Here is a 21,587-nt window from a genome sequence, read left to right as displayed (position 1 = left end):
ACATTCATGGGTTTGAACTAACGACAACAGAATGCATTTCGTGCTTTTGGGCTTATGAGTTGAAGCTTTTTGTAAATCGATATGGGTTTAATTAGATTTATTTTTTTAGCCTAAAATTACATTTATGTTAGTATTATGGGAAAAAATCTTTTTGTAACAACTATGGAAATTACTCTTGTAATATTAATATAAATTTATCTTTATATTATGATATCAGTGTTAACACATTTTTTCTTCTTATATTTTCTTTTATCAATTTTTGTATTACTAACAGCACTATAATTACTAACCAATTGTTTTAAGTATAGTAGAATAAACTTGTGATTACTTTCAAATCAAATTTACCATATTCTAATCCCTACACATTATGGATGTAAATTCCAGTTACCAATAAAGTCAAGTACAACACAAAACATTTCTTTATCCGTTGGTATTTAGCCAATAACCATAATCTCATTTTCAAATTTGAAATTTGAAATTGTGGATCATAAGAAACATAATCCTTCATTATCTTCAAAAACCTAAGTTTCCAGATAATTTTGATCAAACTTGATTGTCGTGAATAATAACTTGAGAAGATCTTCACGTTTAAATAAATAAAATCAAAATGAGACAAATGTTTCAGAACCAGTTACAAATAAACGAAAACACCCTACAAGGTTGAAGGATTCCTTTGATGTTAATGCATCAAATCCAGGTACTACTTAATCTTTTTATTAATCTGAATTTTATAGAAAGTTGCTCATGGCATATATTTTGAGATTTAGTATTCAGGCATATTCATTATATATTAAATTTAAATACTAATACATGCCTATTATTTTTAGAAATTTCTTCCACTGCAAAGACAATCGTTGGTAACATTATGATGCAACACAAAAAATAAAGTAGAACAGCAGCAATTGGACAAGAATCTTCCCTATCGTGTTCAATTCTAACAGGTGTTTCATGCTATTACAACTATATTTTTGTAATCTATGGTGTATATATGAATGCGATATACAAGAGGATTAAAAACTATTAAACAAATCGATTAGGAAACAATGAGTATATGTATCATGATGAAATAAAAATATTGTAAGTGAGTGATTTAGATAAAAATATCGTTTTCATTATTGTTATCATTATTATTATTAAAAGTATTATTAATATTAAAACTATCATTTTTACAAAAATTATTATATATAAAAATATCATTGTTAATATAAAATATCATTATTATCTTTTTAGTATTATTATTAATAAAAATTATCATTTTATCATAATATCATTTTTAGTAAATATAAATATTGTTATTTTTATTAGTAGATAATAATAATTATTATTACAAAATAATACAACTTTTACTTACTATTGTTATTATCGATATTATTTTATTAATTAAATATGTGATACAAAGATATTCTACTACGTGTAATATAATTACATTAATAATACCTATCATATTATTTTTATGATATTAAATGAACTTTATAAATTTTATTACTTAAGATATATAAAAGTATATTTTTATTATATAAATTTTAAAATAAAATTTTATTTATTAATAAATGAATTATATTATTTACTCTAATAAAATCTGTTAAAGATACTTAAATATATAAAATGGCTATATTTAAACTATATAATAATCATGTATAAATTTTGGAAGTTAGTTTGGTCAAGATGACTTTTGTTGACTTTTGCATATTAGTCTCGAGCATTAGGATTGTGATACACTATGACTTCACTTAAATTGTTAAACAGATATTGACCAACATATATATATATATATATATATATATATATATATATATATATATATATATATATATATATATATATATATATATATATATATATATATATATATACTAATATAGGTTCGTGATTCCGAGGCCAACCTTACAATTGTTCAGTGCCATCATATGCGTAATTACTACGAAATGCAATATTGTGAGTTTCATTTGCTCCCTTTTTAAATGCTTTTGCAATATATATTTTTGGGACTGAGAATACATGCGCTGCTTTTATAAATGTTTTACGTAATAGACACAAGTAATCAAAACTACATTCTATGGTTGGATTATCGAATCGAATATCACCCCTTTTAGCTTGGTAGCCTAAGTATTAGGGAACAAACACCCTAATTGACGCGATTCCTAAAGGTAGATCTACGGGCACTAACACCCCCATACTTGAAAATGGTATGCTTTAGTACTTCGAGTTTATATTATACAGATGGATTTCTGTTTTTGGGGATATTCTATATGCATGATGTTAATGTCGGTTACCAGGTGTTCAATCCATATGAATGATTTTAAACACTTGCGAGTGTATGATTATTGAATAAAGAAAATCTTGTGGTCTATTAAAATTATGAAAATGATTGATTACGATAAACTAATGAACTCACCAACCTTTTGGTTGACACTTTTAAGCATGTTTATTCTCAGGTATTAAAGAAATCTTCCGCTGTGCATTAGCTCATTTTAGAGATATTACGTGGAGTCATTCATGACATATTTCAAAATATGTTGCATTCGAGTCGTTGAGATCATCAAGATTATTATTAAGTCAATTATAGTTGGATATATTATGAAATGGTATGCATTCTGTCAACTTTCGATGTAATGAAAGTTTATCTTTTTAAAAACGAATGCAATATTTGTAAATGTATCATATAGAGGTCAAATACCTCGCAGTGTAATCATATGTTATTGTATTCATTTTTATGGATTAGGACGGGTCGTCTCATGTGGTATCAGAGCGGTGCTCTTAGCGAACCAGGTTTTGCATTAGTGTGTCTAACTGATAGTTGTTAGGATGCATTTGTGAGTCTGGACTTCGACCGTGTCTGCCTGTCAAAAGTTTTGCTTATCATTTTTTGTCGGAAATTACATGCTTATCATTCTTAGTCTAGACACATCTTATTGCATTAATTGCATGAATAGTGTATAGACAAAATTCATATCTTAGCGTATCTGCTAATTCATATCTTAGCGTATCTATTACCGTAAACTTTGCCTGACATATTCCGTAAATTTCTCCGTAATCTACGAAATATTTTGTTCTATATATATATAGATATTCTATGTAATTAGAATATCATACGATAACCGTAAATCATTTCATATCGAAAAATCCTTTATTCAATAGTACGAAATGGGACTCGCCACTAGTTCAAGTCCCTCGGATTCCGATATGGAGTTTCATTCGAGCTCCGAAAGCAGTGTGACCGGAATGGATCAACCAATTAGCCATCATCTATTCTGGATGAATTGGGGATGGGTTCGTAGTCTACTTAATCATTGGAGACAAGAAGAAGGTGATCCCTTCCATCCACCACATTGCCCTCTTGGCGAAGAACCTGAAGCACTTACCGGCGAACCTGTCCGAATCACCATTTTCTCTCTCATTTCCAGAGTATCTCATCACGATTATATACTATTTCAAATTCTAGATCTTATTCACCCGCTCGTCCGAACCATCGATCATTTCGGTGTAACAGAAGAAGTTAACGAGCTTCGTGCTAGAGTGGTGGCTTTAGAGAATATGATGCACATCTTGCAAGCATCACAAGCACCACCAACAACATCCACATAACAAGCCTCAATACCATGAACATCAGCAGCATCACCGACGCCAACAGTACCATCACCACCACCAACAGTAACATCCGCATCCCACACCTTAACATCATAATCAGTACCTCGAACATCAACGTCACACACACCAAAGATACCAAAGAGTACCAACAACAACAAACGATGAAGTATTAATTCATAACTTCATCGGAGAAATATTCTATGGTGATTATGTAATCTCTAAATTTTTAGAGATTATTTATTCTAATCATAGCCGTAAACCAAGATGAATGGATGGATAAAGATGATACAGGAAAGAATAGAAACCATGACAAGGATGGTGCACGAATTACAAGCTAGACTTGTTTACCAGCAGCATCAACAATACCGTCAACATCACTAGCACCGCCAGTACCACCAGCATCACCGTCAGTATTACCAACACCAGCAACACCTGTAACACTACAAGCTCCATCAGTTACATAACCACCAACGATATCAACACCACAATCACCTATGGATATAATAACGAGTTATGAAGTATTAACTCATTATTTTCAAGAATTTATATAATACATATATGTATATAAATTTTGGAAACCATAATATATCTTTTCGTACTAAGCTATTACATGTGAATTTTAACTGGTAGAAACTACTCGGTTAATTCATGTTACTAATATGCTATGATGTACATCTTTCGTTAACAACTTAACCACCGTTAACTACAATCTCTATTTCAATTCAATAAATTCCATGTCATAATAAACCAAGTGTACTATTCAAATACATGTTTGATATTACACTTTCATTTTCACTGTACTCGAAACTTTCTAAGAAAAACGTCATCCGTACCTTGCGAAGTTAGCAAAAGTTCTATTAGCATTAACATGATTTACTAAGGAAATATCAATAAGAATAAATAATAAAGTATTGATTACATTAGTGAAATACTCTATAAAGATTATGTAATCTCTAATGTTTTAGAGATTATTCATTTCTAATTCCAGTCACAAAAATCAAATGAGTTTAATTTAATATTAACTCATTAAATCTACATTACATCTGAAGAAAATATACATACATATATATTTTCATAGAGACTGTAATAAAATTCATTTGTACAAAAATGTTACTTGTGAAATTTTTTTAACAGGTAGGTAATACCCGAGAAAATATATAAATTCACAATTAATATGTTTCATTCTCCGATTCCGATTTATCAATCATCAACTATACCCACTACTTTCACAACGATATACATTCTTTCATAAAAATCAGAACAACCATTCTCATCCAAATTTGATTACATATTCTGATTTTGACAAATCAAAATCCAAGCCAAGATTTAACATAAGACATCACTCTTAGATTCCTACATCTTTTAAAGCTATACTTTGACTTCAAAACTGTGCTAGAACATCATTTCTATTCATAGAACCCAGAAAAATATTTGTATCATTCAAATTCCTAGAACATCATATGTATATTAACGGTTACAATCTGTGTTCAAACCCTTCGAAATTCCTGAAGATACTTCAAATAATGAACAATCGATATGATGATCCAACCACATGCTAACCACAGTTTTGCACCAGAAAAACTCTCTAAACCAAAGTCATAGTTTAACACGTATCCATGTCAAATCCTCTGGCATTTATTACCAAAAATGACTTTTCAATCCCTTTTCAAAATAGACAGTTTTTTCACAGCTTCAGCAAATCAACTTCAATTGTTCATTCGAATAAGCCTTATTATAATGATTACCCCTTCATCATTGCAACCGGGGAAATATCTCGCCACATTAACAGTAAACTTACCAACAACTTCATTGATCTTTGAGCCTCTCCGAAAAATCACTATACTTATTCATTGAAACCCTATCATGTACTCATCTGTATCTTGTAATAGTAGTTACCATATCAAAAAGCTTGAATCGTTATTCTCGAATTTCTTAACAATTCTACGCCAACAGTCATATAACGTCTATGTCCAAGACTTACATACTTCGAATGTGAAGTTTCTGAAAAACACCCTAAACTGCGAACTAGTTCTCGAAATTTTGAAAAATGCTGATGAAGCAGCAAAAACTGTAAACAACCGTAACAGTAAAAATTTTGATGATAAACAATAGTGTATTGACAAAGCTCAGAAAAAGAGAAGGTTTGGAACTGGAAAATGGATTGAGTAAACTAAGAAGGAGGTTGTGGACAAATCACAAAGACTAAACCTGCCTTCAAAGAATCCAAATGATTCAGTATCTGCTGAAGTCATTAACGAATACCTTATTCCTGACTCTAAACCCTTGCGGACAATATTCTTCATCATCCTCTGTTATTAAAAATTCTAAGATATCATCGTATCTTTCATTATAAATATCCTCGATATTTCTGAAGATATTTTCATAACTATTCTTATCTGAAATCATTTATCTCTTCGCGTTATCTGTATTACATTATAAAGGAAACTGTTTAGTTTCTAAATTCTGAAACCTTCGAGTTTGAAGTATGAATGTTTTTGAAGTAGTGTTGGGAACTGAAGCATGAGTTAGTATAATATAATAACACTTGATCAACGTGATTATATTACAGTAAGTCATGCTAAGTTTCTAAATGGAACGTGATGATTCACAGATCATAACGTCATCATGTACCATGTTACACGACTCTTGTATTCTACTTAACCTCTAAACATATCAAGAAAATGTTTTTCTTGATGATTCGGTCTTTTCCGGGGTATTCTGGTAATTTGACAAATCAAGATCGTACCATTACGATTTCTTTCTTAGAACATTAACTATGTTCATTCCGAAATTCATATCTACGAATTCTGGACCATTACTTGATGTGCTTAATGGATAGAAGAGAAAACAGAGCATAAAGCTTCGAAGTGTAAATAGGGGTATAAATTGCAGCAAATAGGAGAGAGCATTAACTGTGGATGACAATAATTATAGGAGACAGAAGCAGGGACATCGAAATATAAGGGAAGATATAAAGCCCAACGACAATCCAGAAATTATAAACCATATATATCGATGCATATAGCAATATAAAGACACGGGAGAACTAAAAATACTATAAAACCAAGAATATAGTAGAAGTAAATAGATTCTTCCGGTGGTAGATGAAAGAGAAGAATGACAGAAATGAAAGTTAGGATTATATCAAAGAATCAACACTGGATGGAGCATATTGAAGAATACCTTAAAATATGAGTTGAGGAAGAAAGAATAGAAGATGTGAGTTGTAAGGAAACGAAGGAGGTGGATTTATAGTGAAATGTCCGACGAAGAAATCGAGATAGATTATCGCATTAAATTGAAGAGGATCATAATTTCCTTAATCGCCGAAGAATCAAATCCTATATAGATTACAAAGATTTTCTTTAATCCGGAAATCAACCGTGATGACGTCAAAAGATAAGACAAATCTCTATTTTCTCATTTCACTCTTTTACGATAGTTTCACTCATACGCTTCCGACCAACCCGGAAATTTCCGACCAAATTTAAACTTTATCTTTACATTATTCCGACACGATAAGCAAAGTTTATTAAGTTGAATTTCAAAAATCTTAAACTGTGTTCATACAACCTCGACCAAATTCTAACGATTCACGAACCGTCATATAAATGGATATGATTATATATGTATATATATATATAAAATATAACTTGAAAATGTTAACAAAGTATTAAATGTATAATACCTTACATGAACGTAATTGCCACAATATGTTATCGATGGATTAGAATATTATATCAAATAATTGAACTATCTGATACATTGAATTATGATTACGAGTCTCTGTTGAGAGGTCAATATTGATTTGAGAAATCGTTCCATATTAACAATATTCAGAAAATGGTAAAGTGATTGACAAGTAAGAACAAATAGGTCAATTAACGATAACTGGGCAAAAGTTAGTAGAGATTCCTGCTTAATTTTCAGTGCATGCTTTACAATAACTTTCTCGTGACTCTTGATAAGTTAATTATTTAACTTTCATAAAATTAATAGTAAGAACATGAAATGTAAATGGATGTCGACAAGATAAACAAAAGGATATGTTGATTTAAAACGATTTCATACGTTTAATTGTCCATTGGACTTAACCCTACGATCCACGAATAAACTGTAAGTAAAAACTGGAAACCATTATGACTTATATATTATATGATTTTACTTTGTTAAATGAAAATGTTTTATGATATAACAATTTCTATTATTTAAACCTTTTAAAAAAATGATTTTTGAATATAAGTAGTTTTGGAAAACTAAACCTTATAGTATTATTTGATTTAGTTTCAAACGTACGAAAACATTTTTTTTCGATATAATAGAATTTGAATATAAAATGTTTTTATGGATTTTAAATGATATGAAAATAAAAATAAAGATAAAATAAAGGTTTCTAATGAGCACTAAAAGACTACAACATTTCATCTCAAGATTTCAAGTTAAAATGATGAAAATCACTAAACCTGCGCACTTACACGAGAAAAATCATAACTAAATCATACTGACTCGAAAAAGGGTGATTCTGGTGTCCAGACGTCTGTAACTCAAAAATCTACAACTTTCGTGAACACACTATACGCGGATCGCATACCTATCTACGCGAAACGCGTAATGTTTTAAAAGATTACACGGGAAGTGTAATCTTTACACGAAACGCGTAATGTGTTGCCTACATATTTTGTGGCGGCTTCACTGTTTAACATGTTTTATATTATTATATTCATTATTATATTATATATATGTACCTATATATACATATCTGTAAACACAAGGAAAAACACAGAAATATTACTCCATATCATTTTATCTATAATTTACTCCGCATCTATTTTATTTTTATTTTCAAAACGGGTTTTCGAGCGGGATGAAGCTAAGGAAATTATGGGTTATAGCTATGGAGGTTATGGGTAATGTTCAGGGGTATTGCTCATGAATCAAACTAGTGTTTATCATCTCCGTTGCGTCCACGTACTTTCCTGAAATATTGAATCTCAATATTGATACGTGAGCACTCATAACTTAACTTTTATATATTAATAGTGTATCCCTGACTAGTGCTCGAGTATATAGGATTATGCATGCTTGTACGTTTGATATTGTCGTTAGATAGGTTATGTTGAATCCTGAATTAGATACATATGCTACTGAGATAGGGTATATGATATGCATGTCGTTGGAAAGCTAGCGAAAAATTAAGAACTTTTCATTTAGAACTCGAATGGTTTCGATGAACAGATTAGAAGTTATAGTCAACTGAATTTTTGTATTATTGTTAAAATGATTATTATTACTATCGTCGCCGATATTATTATTATTATCTAATAATAATAATTATTATTATTATTAATATTATCATTAATAATATATGTATCATTATTTAAAAATCATTATTGTTATTATTATTATTATGGTTATTATCATCAAAAATTATTATTAATATTATCATCATTATTATTATAATTACTAGTATTATTATTAATATTATTATAATACTTATTAGTATCACTATCTTTAAAACTAATATTAGTATTATATAATTATTATGATTGCGATTATTATCATTATTATGAATGCGATATACAAGAGGATTAAAAACTATTAAACAAATCGATTAGGAAACAATGCGTATATGTATCATGATGAAATAAAAATATTGTAAGTTAGTGATTTAGATAAAAATATCGTTTTCATTATTGTTATCATTATTATTATTAAAAGTATTATTAATATTAAAATTATCATTTTTACAAAAATTATTATTTATGGGAATATCATTGTTAATATAAAATATCATTATTATCATTTTAGTATTATTATTAATAAAAATTATCATTTTATCATAATATCATTTTTAGTAAATATAAATATTGTTATTTTTATTAGTAGAATAATAATAATTATTATTACAAAATAATAAAACTTTTACTAACTATTGTTATTATCAATATTATTTTATCAATTAAATATGTGATACAAAGATATTCTACTACGTGTAATATAATTACATTAATAATACCTATCATATTATTTTTATGATATTAAATGAACTTTATAAATTTTATTACTTAAGATATATAAAAGTATATTTTTATTATATAAATTTTAAAATAAAATTTTATTTATTAATAAATGAATTATATTATTTACTCTAATAAAATCTGTTAAAGATACTTAAATATATAAAACGACTATATTTAAACTATATAATAATCATGTATAAATTTTGGAAGTCAGTTTGGTCAAGATGACTTTTGTTGACTTTTGCATATTAGTCTCGAGCATTAGGATTGTGATACACTACGACTTGACTTAAATTGTTAAACAGATATTGACCAACATATAAATATATATATATACTAATATAGGTTCGTGATTCCGAGACCAACCTTACAATTGTTCAGTGCCATCATATGCGTAATTACTATGAAATACAATATTGTGAGTTTCATTTGCTCCCTTTTTAAATGCTTTTGCAATATATATTTTTGGGAATGAGAATACATGCGCTGATTTTATAAATGTTTTACGAAATAGACACAAGTAATCGAAACTACATTCTATGGTTGGATTATCGAATCGAATATCACCCCTTTTAGCTTGGTAGCCTAAGAATTAGAGAACATACACCCTAATTGACGCGAATCCTAAAGGTAAATCTACGGGCACTAACACCCCCCATACTGGAAAATGGTATGCTTTAGTACTTCAAGTTTATATTATACAGATGGATTTCTGTTTATAGGGATATTCTATATGCATGATGTTAATGTCGGTTACCAGGTGTTCAATCCATATGAATGATTTTTAAACACTTGCGAGTGTATGATTATTGAATAAAGGAAATCTTGTGGTCTATTAAAATTATGGAAATGATTGATTACGATAAACTAATGAACTCACCAACCTTTTGGTTGACACTTTTAAGCATGTTTATTCTCAGGTATTAAAGAAATTTTCCGCTGTGCATTTGCTCATTTTAGAGATATTACGTGGAGTCATTCATGACATATTTCAAAAGATGTTGCATTCGAGTCGTTGAGTTCATCAAGATTATTATTAAGTCAATTATAGTTGGATATATTATGAAATGATATGCATGCCGTCAAATTTCGATGTAATGAAAGTTTGTTTTTTTAAAAAAACGAATGCAATGTTTGTAAATGTATCATATAGAGGTCAAATACCACGCAATGTAATCATATGTTATTGTATTCGTTCTTATGGATTAGGATAGGTCGTCTCACATACAACTTCTCCTTCCGCAACATCTTCAACACGCTGCACAAATAGTGTTCATGTTCCTTCATACTCTTAGAATAGACAAGTATGTCGTCAATGAACACAATTACCGACTTTTCTAACATAGGTTGGCACACTCGATTCATAAGATCCATGAACGCCGCCGGTACATTCGTAAGACTGAAAGGCATAACTACAAACTCAAAATGCCCGTAACGAGTTCGAAAGGCCGTTTTCTCAATATCTTCCTCACGGACCCGCATTTGGTGATAGCCAGACCGTAAGTCAATTTTAGAAAAATAGGTCGCGCCTTGGAGTTGGTCAAACAAATCGTCAGTTTGAGGCAATGGATAACGATTCTTGATCGTCACTTTTGCTATCGCTCCATTTATATATGTTTTATCTCGCGATATCTACCTCACTTTGTTTGGTTTTTGACTATCTTGGAGCCTATTTTGTGTGCTATTGAGCTAAATGGTTATCTAAGGGTTAAGGGGTTGATTTAGTGTAAAATTGACCAAATCTTGGGCAAAATTGGCTAAGGAAATGAAAAGTGCAGAATCAGCTCCAAAAACGCCGCTCCTCATTAAAGAGCGCCGCTCCTCAGGAGCAAAAGCGCCGCACCATCTGAAAAAGCGACGTTCTTGGGCACATTTTAGCACCATTCTTCATCAGTGAGCAAAATCGTCGTTCCTACAGCAAAAGTGCCGCTCTTATTCAGCCAAAGGCGTCACTCCTACATCAAAAGCATCATCCCTGATTTGAGCCAAAAACGCCGTTCTAGACCAAAAGCGCCCCTCCTCATTAAAGCCAAAAGCGCCGCTCCTGATCCAAAAGCAGCGCTCCTGTCATTGTTTCAGCCAGATTTTCAGCACTATAAAAGGAACGAGATTAGGTCATTTTTGATATGCATCTTAAGAAATCAGCTGCCTAGGGTCCGAATTTCACATACAAAACCTAATTTCATCATCCATTGGTGTTTAAGGGTGGATTTAAGGAAGCTAGCTCAAGATTCATTATTGTTTAGCTTAGATCTTCATCTTCTTTACATATTGGGTTGTAATCTTCACTTTGCTTTACACACTTTGCATTAATTACTTGTAATAGTTTGAAGATGATGATTGTTTACATTTCTATGCTTATGATTAGTTTGATTTTAGCTATGATTGGCTAAATCTCTTGTGTTTGCTTATCTATGAATCTCTAATGCTAGTGTTTGCCTCAAATCAATTGAATATTGTTGTTTGAATGAATCAAATGATCATGTGTTATTGAGTTGGCTAAAGATCCAGTGCTATGAGTTTGTTTTAGGCTTGACTTTGATTACATGTGTTAAGTAGCTCTCTTAGTGATTTGAGAAGTGAATCAATGTGTGCTTCAACACCTTAGGTGATCTAGACAACTAGCTTAGGAATTGCAAGTGATTGTGTTCTTGATCTAGGTTGGTTTTTAATTGGCCTTTAGTCAACATAGTAGTGCCGATTATCTTAAGTGATTTCAATAGTTGGGGGTTTTAAGTGATTTCAACCCAAGCTCAATCTCAATGACCAAATCATGCTTAACTTGATCTTAGGATACAATGCTTATGTGAATTCACGGAGTGTCATTTGATTTAAGGTTTAGTAATGATGCTAAACATTTAATAGTTCGACAACTAAGGAGATAGCAAAGTAGGCAAAACGGGGCAAGCCAAGCATATAGAGGATTAGATAAGTGAACACGTCTTAGTTAATTTGATTTAAGTCTTAATACTTTGCTACTTGTTTCTTACTACTAGTTTACTTGTTAAGTTTAGGTTTGTTTAATTGTGCAAGTTTTAGTTGTTAGTCAATATCAATCGAAACCCCCAATCAAACAACCTCTAGGACAATTGATAGTTTCAAATACTGGACTTAGACTGCTTTCTTAGGATGAACTTGATAAGAATACTTACATTGAAGTGCTATAATAACCGGATTCTAAGTGCTCATTAGTTGTGTGTGCTTATTTATTAGTGTTTGAATCATATAAAAATTTAAAGGGTAAAAGTTATGCATTGCGCACGAACCATCAAACTCCCTATTGTAACACCCCAGCTTAACATGACCACAATATTGTCCGCTTTGCCCGCAGGCGCACGGCTTTTTCTTGGCGACCACACACAAGAAGCACTTTCCCAAGAGGTCACCCATCCTAGTAGTACTCTCGCCCGAGTACTAATAACCATAACGTACTCGCACACCCGCTCTGCCTGTGGTCCCAAAACGCGTTGTGTCATTTAAGCGTGAGTATTACCTTATAATCCCATGATCACTCATGTCCGTGGGCGATGTGGGATTTACCTAGGGTGTTACAACTCACACCCCTCAGGGACTCATCATCCTCGATGAGGTTTTCCCCACCACCCCCAACGACACATGAGTGACTCTGATACCATTTTGTAACACCCTAGCTTAACATGACCACAATATTGTCCGCTTTGCCCACAGGCACAAGGCTTTTTCTTGGCCACCACACACGAGAAGCACTTTCCCAGGAGGTCACCCATCCTAGTAGTGCTCTCGCCCGAGCACGCTTAACCATAACGTACTCGCACACCAACTCTGCCCGTGGTCCCAAAACGCATTGTGTCATTTAAGCGTGAGTATTACTTTATAATCCCATGATCACTCATGTTCGTGGGCGATGTGGGATTTTGCTTGGGTGTTACACCTATAATCGATGCACATCCGCATACTACCATCTTTCTTCTTCATAAATAATACCGGAGCGCCCCATGGCGAAGCACTCGGTCGGATAAAACCCTTCTCAAGCAACTCTTGGGTTTGATTCAACAACTCCTGCATTTCCGTTGGTGCTAAACGATAAGAACTTTTAGCAATGGGAGTCACCTCTGGAACCAACTCAATGCGAAATTCAACTTGTCTTTCCGTCGGAACACTCGGTAACTCATCCGGAAAAACGTCTTCGAATTCATTAACCACCGGAATTTCACGAATGGATGGTGGCTCTTCGCGAGTATCAACTACATGGGCAAGAAAAGCCATGCCACCACTACTAAGGAAACGACGTGCCCGTGCATAAGTGCATAATGGTACGAGTCTCCTCCGCCTATCACCATGAATGATCAACTCTTCCCCATTTCGGGTCTTTACACGAATGAACTTCTCATGGCATGTGATATCGGCTCTATAACGATCGAGCCAATCCATACCAATCACAATATTGAATTCACCTAACGTCATTGGGATAAGATCGATTTTAAAGGTTTCGACACCAAACACAACATTACAATTTTTACACACATCAACCACTAGCATCGTCTTCTACTTCTACCGGATGACTTAACTTAGCTAGCGGTCTCTTAAGCTTAGGCACAAAGCTTGGAGACACAAACGATAAATTAGCATCGCTATCAAATAGTATCCTTACCGGATTAGAGTTAAATATGAAAGTACCTGAGACAACTTCATTGGATTGTTTGGCTTCATCATTGGTCATCAAGTAGTTTCGTCCCCTAGCCGTAACCACCACCTTCTCTAGCCTCTTAACTTGATCATTTCGGAACTCGGGACACTCCGAATTTCGGTATCCCTCTTTTTGACAATTAAAACAAGTGATTTTGTTCTTAGAAGAGGGGTTCTGGCAATCACGAGCCATATGACCCTTATGTCCACAATTATAGAATGTATAAGAGAAATCCCCGGAAGCACTCTTCTTCACTCTACCGACACTCTCGATCGCACCCATACTCTTCTTATTAGAATGGCTAGTAGCTTCAAACTTTCTTTTGCTAAAAGAGAAGTCACTTTTTCTCGAAGCAAGCGACTCGAAACCCTTAGTTATGTCAAACAACTCATCAAACATCTTTACCAAGTTCATACTAATCCTTTCTTAATAGTTGTCATTCAAGGTTCGGTAAAATTCTTCCTTCAACTTATGGTCATTCCCGACATACTCCAGGCAAAATTAGGTCTTCGATAAGAAAATGGACTTGAGAGTGTTCAAATCCATTGACGCTTGCCTCAAAGCACGAAGCTCGTCCTTAAGCCTTGAAAGATCGGCCGAAGTTCGGTACTCTTTGAAGAACTCCGCCTTAAACTCGTACCAAGTCAAACTCATACTTTGCTCTTCACCATAAAGTCAGATTTTCGCGTCCCACCACAACTTGGCATCACCCCTTAACATACTACTTCTGTAACTCGTCTTTTTATCGAGAGGGCATTCGCTTGTACGGAAGGCCCCCTCCATATCGGAGATCCAACGGTTGCTCTTTAGTGGGTCTCGCTCACCGTCAAAGGTGGGAGGTTGAGCATCCTTGAAATTCATGTAGTGGAAATTGCGCCTTCCAACATTATCGCCTTGAAGGATAGCATTAACTTGTTCCTTGATTAGATCGGTTACTTGTTCATCAACCGACTCTAGGAACATTTTCTTAATATCTGATAGAAAGGCCGTGTGACACCTTTGCATAATGGCCTCAACCTTGGCCGTGAACTCACCGTCTTCGCTCGTACCTCCGTTATCGGTATCGTGCCCATTTCTCATCTTCATTCTATAAAACAGAATAGGTTAAACAACAAAACAAACGAGAATGACATACGTACACCACACCGCCCCATCTTGCTCAATACTCGTCGTACATTGCTTATTTGACACGATTTACACCCGTAACAATGGTAGCTAGTCATTGTTATGCGAGCATGTAGCATTAACTCGCTAGTACAACGTCTATCTCGCTTGATGATTGCTAACACAACACGAAACAATTATCATATAGTTAGTTCACCTAACCTAGGCACTAACCGAGCCCGGTCTGACCCGTATCCTACAAGTCCCTTATAACACGCATACACATTTAAGTTTAAGTCTAGGCACCTATCTCAAGTCGCCTAAATCCCTTAGACCATGCTCTGATACCACTTAAAATGACTCTAACCGTTTAATTTAAAATCGGCCAATTTTTTTTTAAACAGTACAAGAGCGGCGTACCATGACCAAGTGCGGCGCTTTTGAAGACTCAGAAGCGGCGCTCTTGTCTCCAGAAGCGGCGCTCTTGACGCCTGATGAAAAACTCCACAAAATACTGACCAAGAGTGGCGCTTTTAGAACAAAAGCGGCGCTCCTGCACCTGAGAATAGCTGTTTCAGTTTTTATTAAGTGTCCCAATCCAAACACCTAACCACAAGTGCAATACCACCAAAATACATTTGATTTATATAATAAAAGTGTTTAGACATCAAAACGGGCACAACGACCCTCGGGACTCCAACGACCCGTTAAATACATTAATGTGGCTATTTGACCCAAAGGAGTTTAACTTCCAAACAACTAACGAGCATTGTGGTTGGGATTAAACTACCTCACACTAAGGCCAAATCCAAAAACGTCCACTATCATACAAAAGTGGGAGATCTCTAGTCCAAACGTATACCCTTGCCCTTGTCCAAGACGGAGCTAAAAAGGTAAACAACGAGAGGGGAAGCATAACGCTTAGTGAATGCAATAATTATACATATACATATATAACCTACTTACTTGCAATCACTTACACAATTACCGCATACACACTAACAATATAATATTAGCATACCATCGCAAGTATAACGCTAAATCTCCGATATCACAAGCTAGCACAACAATATCATATAACACGAACGATACAATATGCTACACTACAACACACAACTATGGTTAACCAATCGTACAAGGGGATGGCGTTCACGAAGACCATCGGAGTTCACAACATCCATTAGTGTACTTAACACCGCATATCACTAACCCCCGGGTGGCATCTTAACACCTTGATACTTTACCCCGGGTGGTGTCTTAACACCTCGACACTTCACCCATCATATTTCTTAGAGTGGCATCTTAACACCTCGATGCTTCACTCTTTCATAATTACCGAAGTGGTGTCATAGCACCTCGACACTTCACTCATCACGTGAAACGTGGTGTCTTAGCATCTCGACACTTCACATCTCATGCTACACAATTAAATACATTACATGCGTACACGCATAATTATTCCACTCATCTTAATGTCTTCGGTGAATGATACCCTAGCTCGCAACCTTCAATGTAATGTACCTATTACATTATGCATATAATCAATCACACAATCAAGTTGGTCAACCAACTCACTCCCATCCTAGTGTTACTTTGACCCATAGTGCAAATGTGACCCATTTGCACCTTTAACCTAACACTAGGACAAGATTACGCCAAAACCCTAACACTTATAAATTATGGTCTTAATACACTTATTAACACAAGGTTAGTGCATTTTCACACTCATTAGGAAATTTAGGCCACCTAAGAGTCCAAGACTCCTTTGACCCATTTCAAGGTCAACACGCCCATTTCGGTCATCCACCACCCAAATAACACCCATTCACTATAACACAAAGTGTGCTAGTGATTTACTAACCAATTAAGACCCATAAACACAAATCATCACCTCAAAACCCTAGGTTAGTCATTATTGGGTTCTCAAAACCCAACTTACCCAAAATCCCCCAAATTACCAACAAATGGGTTTCATGTTCATCACTAGCCCAAACCTTTACCCTTAATCAAATCAAAATAAAGAAAATCAAGATTAGAACATACCATCACAATCAAAACGTAGCTAGTGACTAGATGAACAACTTTAATACTCGCACTTTGACCGAATCAAGCTTCTTCCTCCTTGAGTTGAGCTTTCTCTCTCTCAAATGGGTTTCTCTCACTAAAAGTGGATGAGAGAGTGTGTAGGTTAAAGATGAAGTGAGAACTGAGATCTAGATCTAGTCACCATGCTTATATATACCCACATATGAAAAGACCAAAGTGCCCTTCACCTTTTTACAATTTAAATAAAAGACCCATTTCATTTCTCCGTCTAGGAGCGGCGCTCCTGAACCTAGGAGCAGCACTCTTAGTGCCTTCTCAAAATATTTTGGGCCGTTACACATAGTTTACAAAGGTTAGTATAAACTGAGAAATTGCAGTTTAATAAATCAATGGATTTTATAATCCCGTTGACTGAATATAACATGAATTAAAAAAAAGGATAAAAGGGTGTTCGAGAAGAGTAGGAAATTAATGATGTATAAATAGTAAAATAGAAGATGAGAAAGATTAATTAAATTTGAAAGTATACGAGAGGGATATCTATAATAACAAATGAGGGGATAAATCGATGAGATGAAGTCTGGAAGAAGATAGGTTGAAAACAATGAGATATGTGGGAGTCTGGAAGAAGATAGGTTTGGGAGAATAAAGGGGTAATGAGGTAAAAAAAAAAAAAATACAGATCTGAATATTATAGAGTCTATTTTGAAGCTAAATGGTTCAGAGGTTCGTTCAACACATGGTCTCATTCAGATGAGTCTTTTAAGCTGTTATCAAACACACTGAATGCTGATCGATTCATCATTCAGCACTGAATTGTTCCATTCAGCACCAAACACACACACCCTAAAACTTGCATCATTTTGAACTACTTTCATTTTCTACAATACCTCTCCAGTGTCTACTTTTCACAAAAACATCTATTTCACCTTTTCATGTTTTTCTACTTTTTGTAAATAATACAAAAATTTAATCTCATTCAAAAGAATATTCTAGAACACATTCCTCCACCTATGTTGAGTCAAATCTTATCTAAAAGTTTAAATATTCTAAATTCCTTTTTATTTACTTTTAAAATAAAACTAAAATAATATAAAAATTGTCTTGCTTTTCAAATAAAAAAATAAAATTACAAATATACTTTCCATATTCAGCTTTTTTATAAAAATATTTGAAAGATGTTTGAGGTTTAACTATATCATCATTTAACTACACACGTGTTCACATACCACGTAGCATCAGTAACCCCAAAAAACAACTTTCAAGGCTTACTTTTCAGGCAGCTAATATCATCATTCTGAACTTACTTTCTGCTGCTACAGAAGGTCTCAATTACACACCATTTACAAAAACTTCAACTTTATTTTCCATCTTTTATATCTTTTTAAAAATAATGAAAAAAATTAAAATTCATAAGATCAACAATATTGTCGATCTTCTTCCTGATGATTTGCTTAGTGAAATATTATCAAGAGTCGGCCAAACTTTTTCGACTCAGTTGGGTGTTGCTCGATTGGTTTGCAAAGCCTTTTTTAAGCAAGTCGAGCATCCATTGGTTTATCAAAGGCTTTCCTTTGATCGTTTAGCTGTAGGGTCTTGGGGTATCCCTCAAATGGTTTATCTTTACCATCGCTGTTTAGTAAATAAAAACCCTAATGCGATTTTTCGCAGGGGTTTGTTATTTTATTTTGATGGAAAATACACCCTAGATGGGCTCCGTTATTTAAAACAAGCATCAAACTGCCAATTAGTAGATACTGTTTATGTTTATGGTTTGGTGATCTTTGCGTCTCACGATGTAAATGAAAAGGATATCAGTTTAAAGATTCTTAATTAGACATTTCCACCGATACCGGATTATGCGGTTGCTGTGAGAACAAAGGTTTATGACTTCATACATCAAACATGGAGAAGGAACCGCCATCCTTTTACTGACGTGAAAACGACGTGCCCTATATTCCGCCATAAAGGTTATTTCCCACACATTCATGGGTTTTGAGCTAACGACACCAGAATGCAAGTTGTGCTTTTGGGCTTATGAGTTGAAGCTTTTTTGTAAATCGATATGGGTTTAATTAGATTTATTCTTTTTTTAGCCTAAAATTACACTTATGTTAGTATTATAGGAAAAAATCTTTTTGTAACAACTATGGAAATTACTCCTGTAATATTAATATAAATTTATCTTTATATTATGATATCAGTGTTGGCACATTTTTTCTTCTTATATTTTCTCTTATCAAATTCTATATTACTAACAACACTACAGTTACTAACCAATTCCTTTAAGTATAGTAAAATAAGCTAATAAACACTAATATAAATAGTTTTCACTTTATTCAAAATTGTGATTACTTTCAAATCAAATTTACCATATTCTAATCCCTACACATTATGGATGTAAATTCCAGTTACCAATAAAGTCAAGTACAACACAAAACATTTCTTTATCCGTTGGTATTTAGTCAATAACCATAATCTCATTTTCAAATTTGAAATTTGAAATTGTGGATCATAAGAAACATAATCCTTCATTATCTTCAAAAACCTAAGTTTTCAGATAATTTTGATCAAACTTGATTGTCATGAATAATAACTTGAGAAGATCTTCACGTTTAAATAAATTAAATCAAAATGAGACAAATGTTTCGGAACCAGTTACAAATAAACAAAAACACCCTACAAGGTTGAAGGATTCCTTTGATGTTAATGCATCAAATACAGGTACTACTTAATCTTTTTATTAATCTGAATTTTATAGAAAGTTACTCTTGGCATATATTTTGAGATTTAGTATTCAGGCATATTCACTATACATTAAATTTAAATACTAATACATCTCTATTATTTTTAGAAATTTCTTCCACTACAAAGACAATCGTTGGTAACATTATGATGAAACATAAAAAACAAAGTAAAACATCAGCAATTGGACAAGAATCTTCCCCATCGTGTTCAATTCTAACATGTGTTTCATGCTATTACAACTATATTTTTGTAATCTATGGTGTATATATGAAAATAATATTTATTCTGAATTTTTAAATTAAAATCTAACACATTGGTTATTCAGATATAACCAACACAACTGGATCAAACTTAGTGACTTCATCTAGAACCCAATATACATCAACTATGATGAAAGAAAACATTTTTAAACATACGACAAATACAACGGGTGAATGTTCATATAACATTGCAACTCCGGCACCATTAACACCATCTCTGAGAATATCAAATGAATCAGTTAATAATAGTGACAAATGTTACACTACATCATACAGTGGATCCAAAGGTAATTATTTGTGACATATATAATATTCAAACATGTTTTATTTTTAAAATCTACATACTTACTTTTTTAAGTCTGCATTTTTACAAGTACGGTCAAAGCGGAATCAAAACAACATGCATTGGAAGGAAAATATTACACCGATACCTTTTGATCTTGACCAAGCAAACACAGATGATCTTCAAAATAAATCATTCAAAGGAACTTCAAAGGGTTGTTCTTATAACTTTTTTTAATCTGTTAAACTATTATATATTTTATAAAGTAAAATAAATTGTTATTTTTGGCAGACTACGTTGATTACGGCACTCTTAGTTATATATGTTCCGCATGTGGTGCTAAATTATGACATTAAGAGACAAAAATAGGTAAACAAACAATCGGTTTTGCCCAGGCATTCTCACTTTGTTGTTTGAAAGGTAAAATAGCGCTGCCCGAGTTCAACAAAGCTCCTCCTAAACTCATTTGGGATCTATATACTAACAATCATCCGAAGGGTCATCATTTCATTAAGAATGATCGACAGTACAACATGATTTTTGCATTTACTTAGATGGGTGACAAGGTGGACGATCGTGTAAACAAAGGTCATGGCCCTTATACATTTTGTATTCGTGGTCAAAATTGTCACCAATATGGAGTTTTATTATCAACGGATGGTCGAAAACCAATATTTGGACAGTTAAACATATATGATACTGTAAATGAACCAAATAACAGAAAAGAAGCAATCATGTATGATTTGTGTAATTCATATAGATTAACATCAAATAAACAATGTAGGAAATAAATATATGAGAATATTAACATTGATATTTATGATTTGTTGAATTCATAACAGTGGAAAAAACAGAACAAAGGCTTCGTCTTC

The 21,587-nt window shown here is 33.1% G+C and overlaps 1 protein-coding gene across 1 annotated transcript; it reads left to right on the top strand.

Annotated features, from left to right (window-relative positions):
* The first annotated feature begins 18,817 nt into the window (after positions 1–18,817).
* On the top strand, positions 18,818–19,261 carry LOC139853763 (putative F-box protein At1g67623). Its single transcript, XM_071843124.1, has one exon. The coding sequence runs from the start codon at positions 18,818–18,820 to the stop codon at positions 19,259–19,261; it is 444 nt and encodes a 147-aa protein (XP_071699225.1).
* The last annotated feature ends 2,326 nt before the right edge of the window (positions 19,262–21,587 follow it).

Source organism: Rutidosis leptorrhynchoides, chromosome 6 (assembly GCF_046630445.1).
Source record: "Rutidosis leptorrhynchoides isolate AG116_Rl617_1_P2 chromosome 6, CSIRO_AGI_Rlap_v1, whole genome shotgun sequence".
In the NCBI taxonomy this organism is placed as follows: Eukaryota; Viridiplantae; Streptophyta; class Magnoliopsida; order Asterales; family Asteraceae; genus Rutidosis; species Rutidosis leptorrhynchoides.
Note: the sequence above shows the minus strand (reverse complement) of the source record. Positions and strands in the feature narration are given on the sequence as shown.

What these genes read in the sequence shown, in the direction of transcription:
- LOC139853763 (XM_071843124.1), top strand. Translation starts at nt 18,818, where the DNA reads ATGAAAAAAATTAAAATTCATAAGATCAACAATATTGTCGATCTTCTT.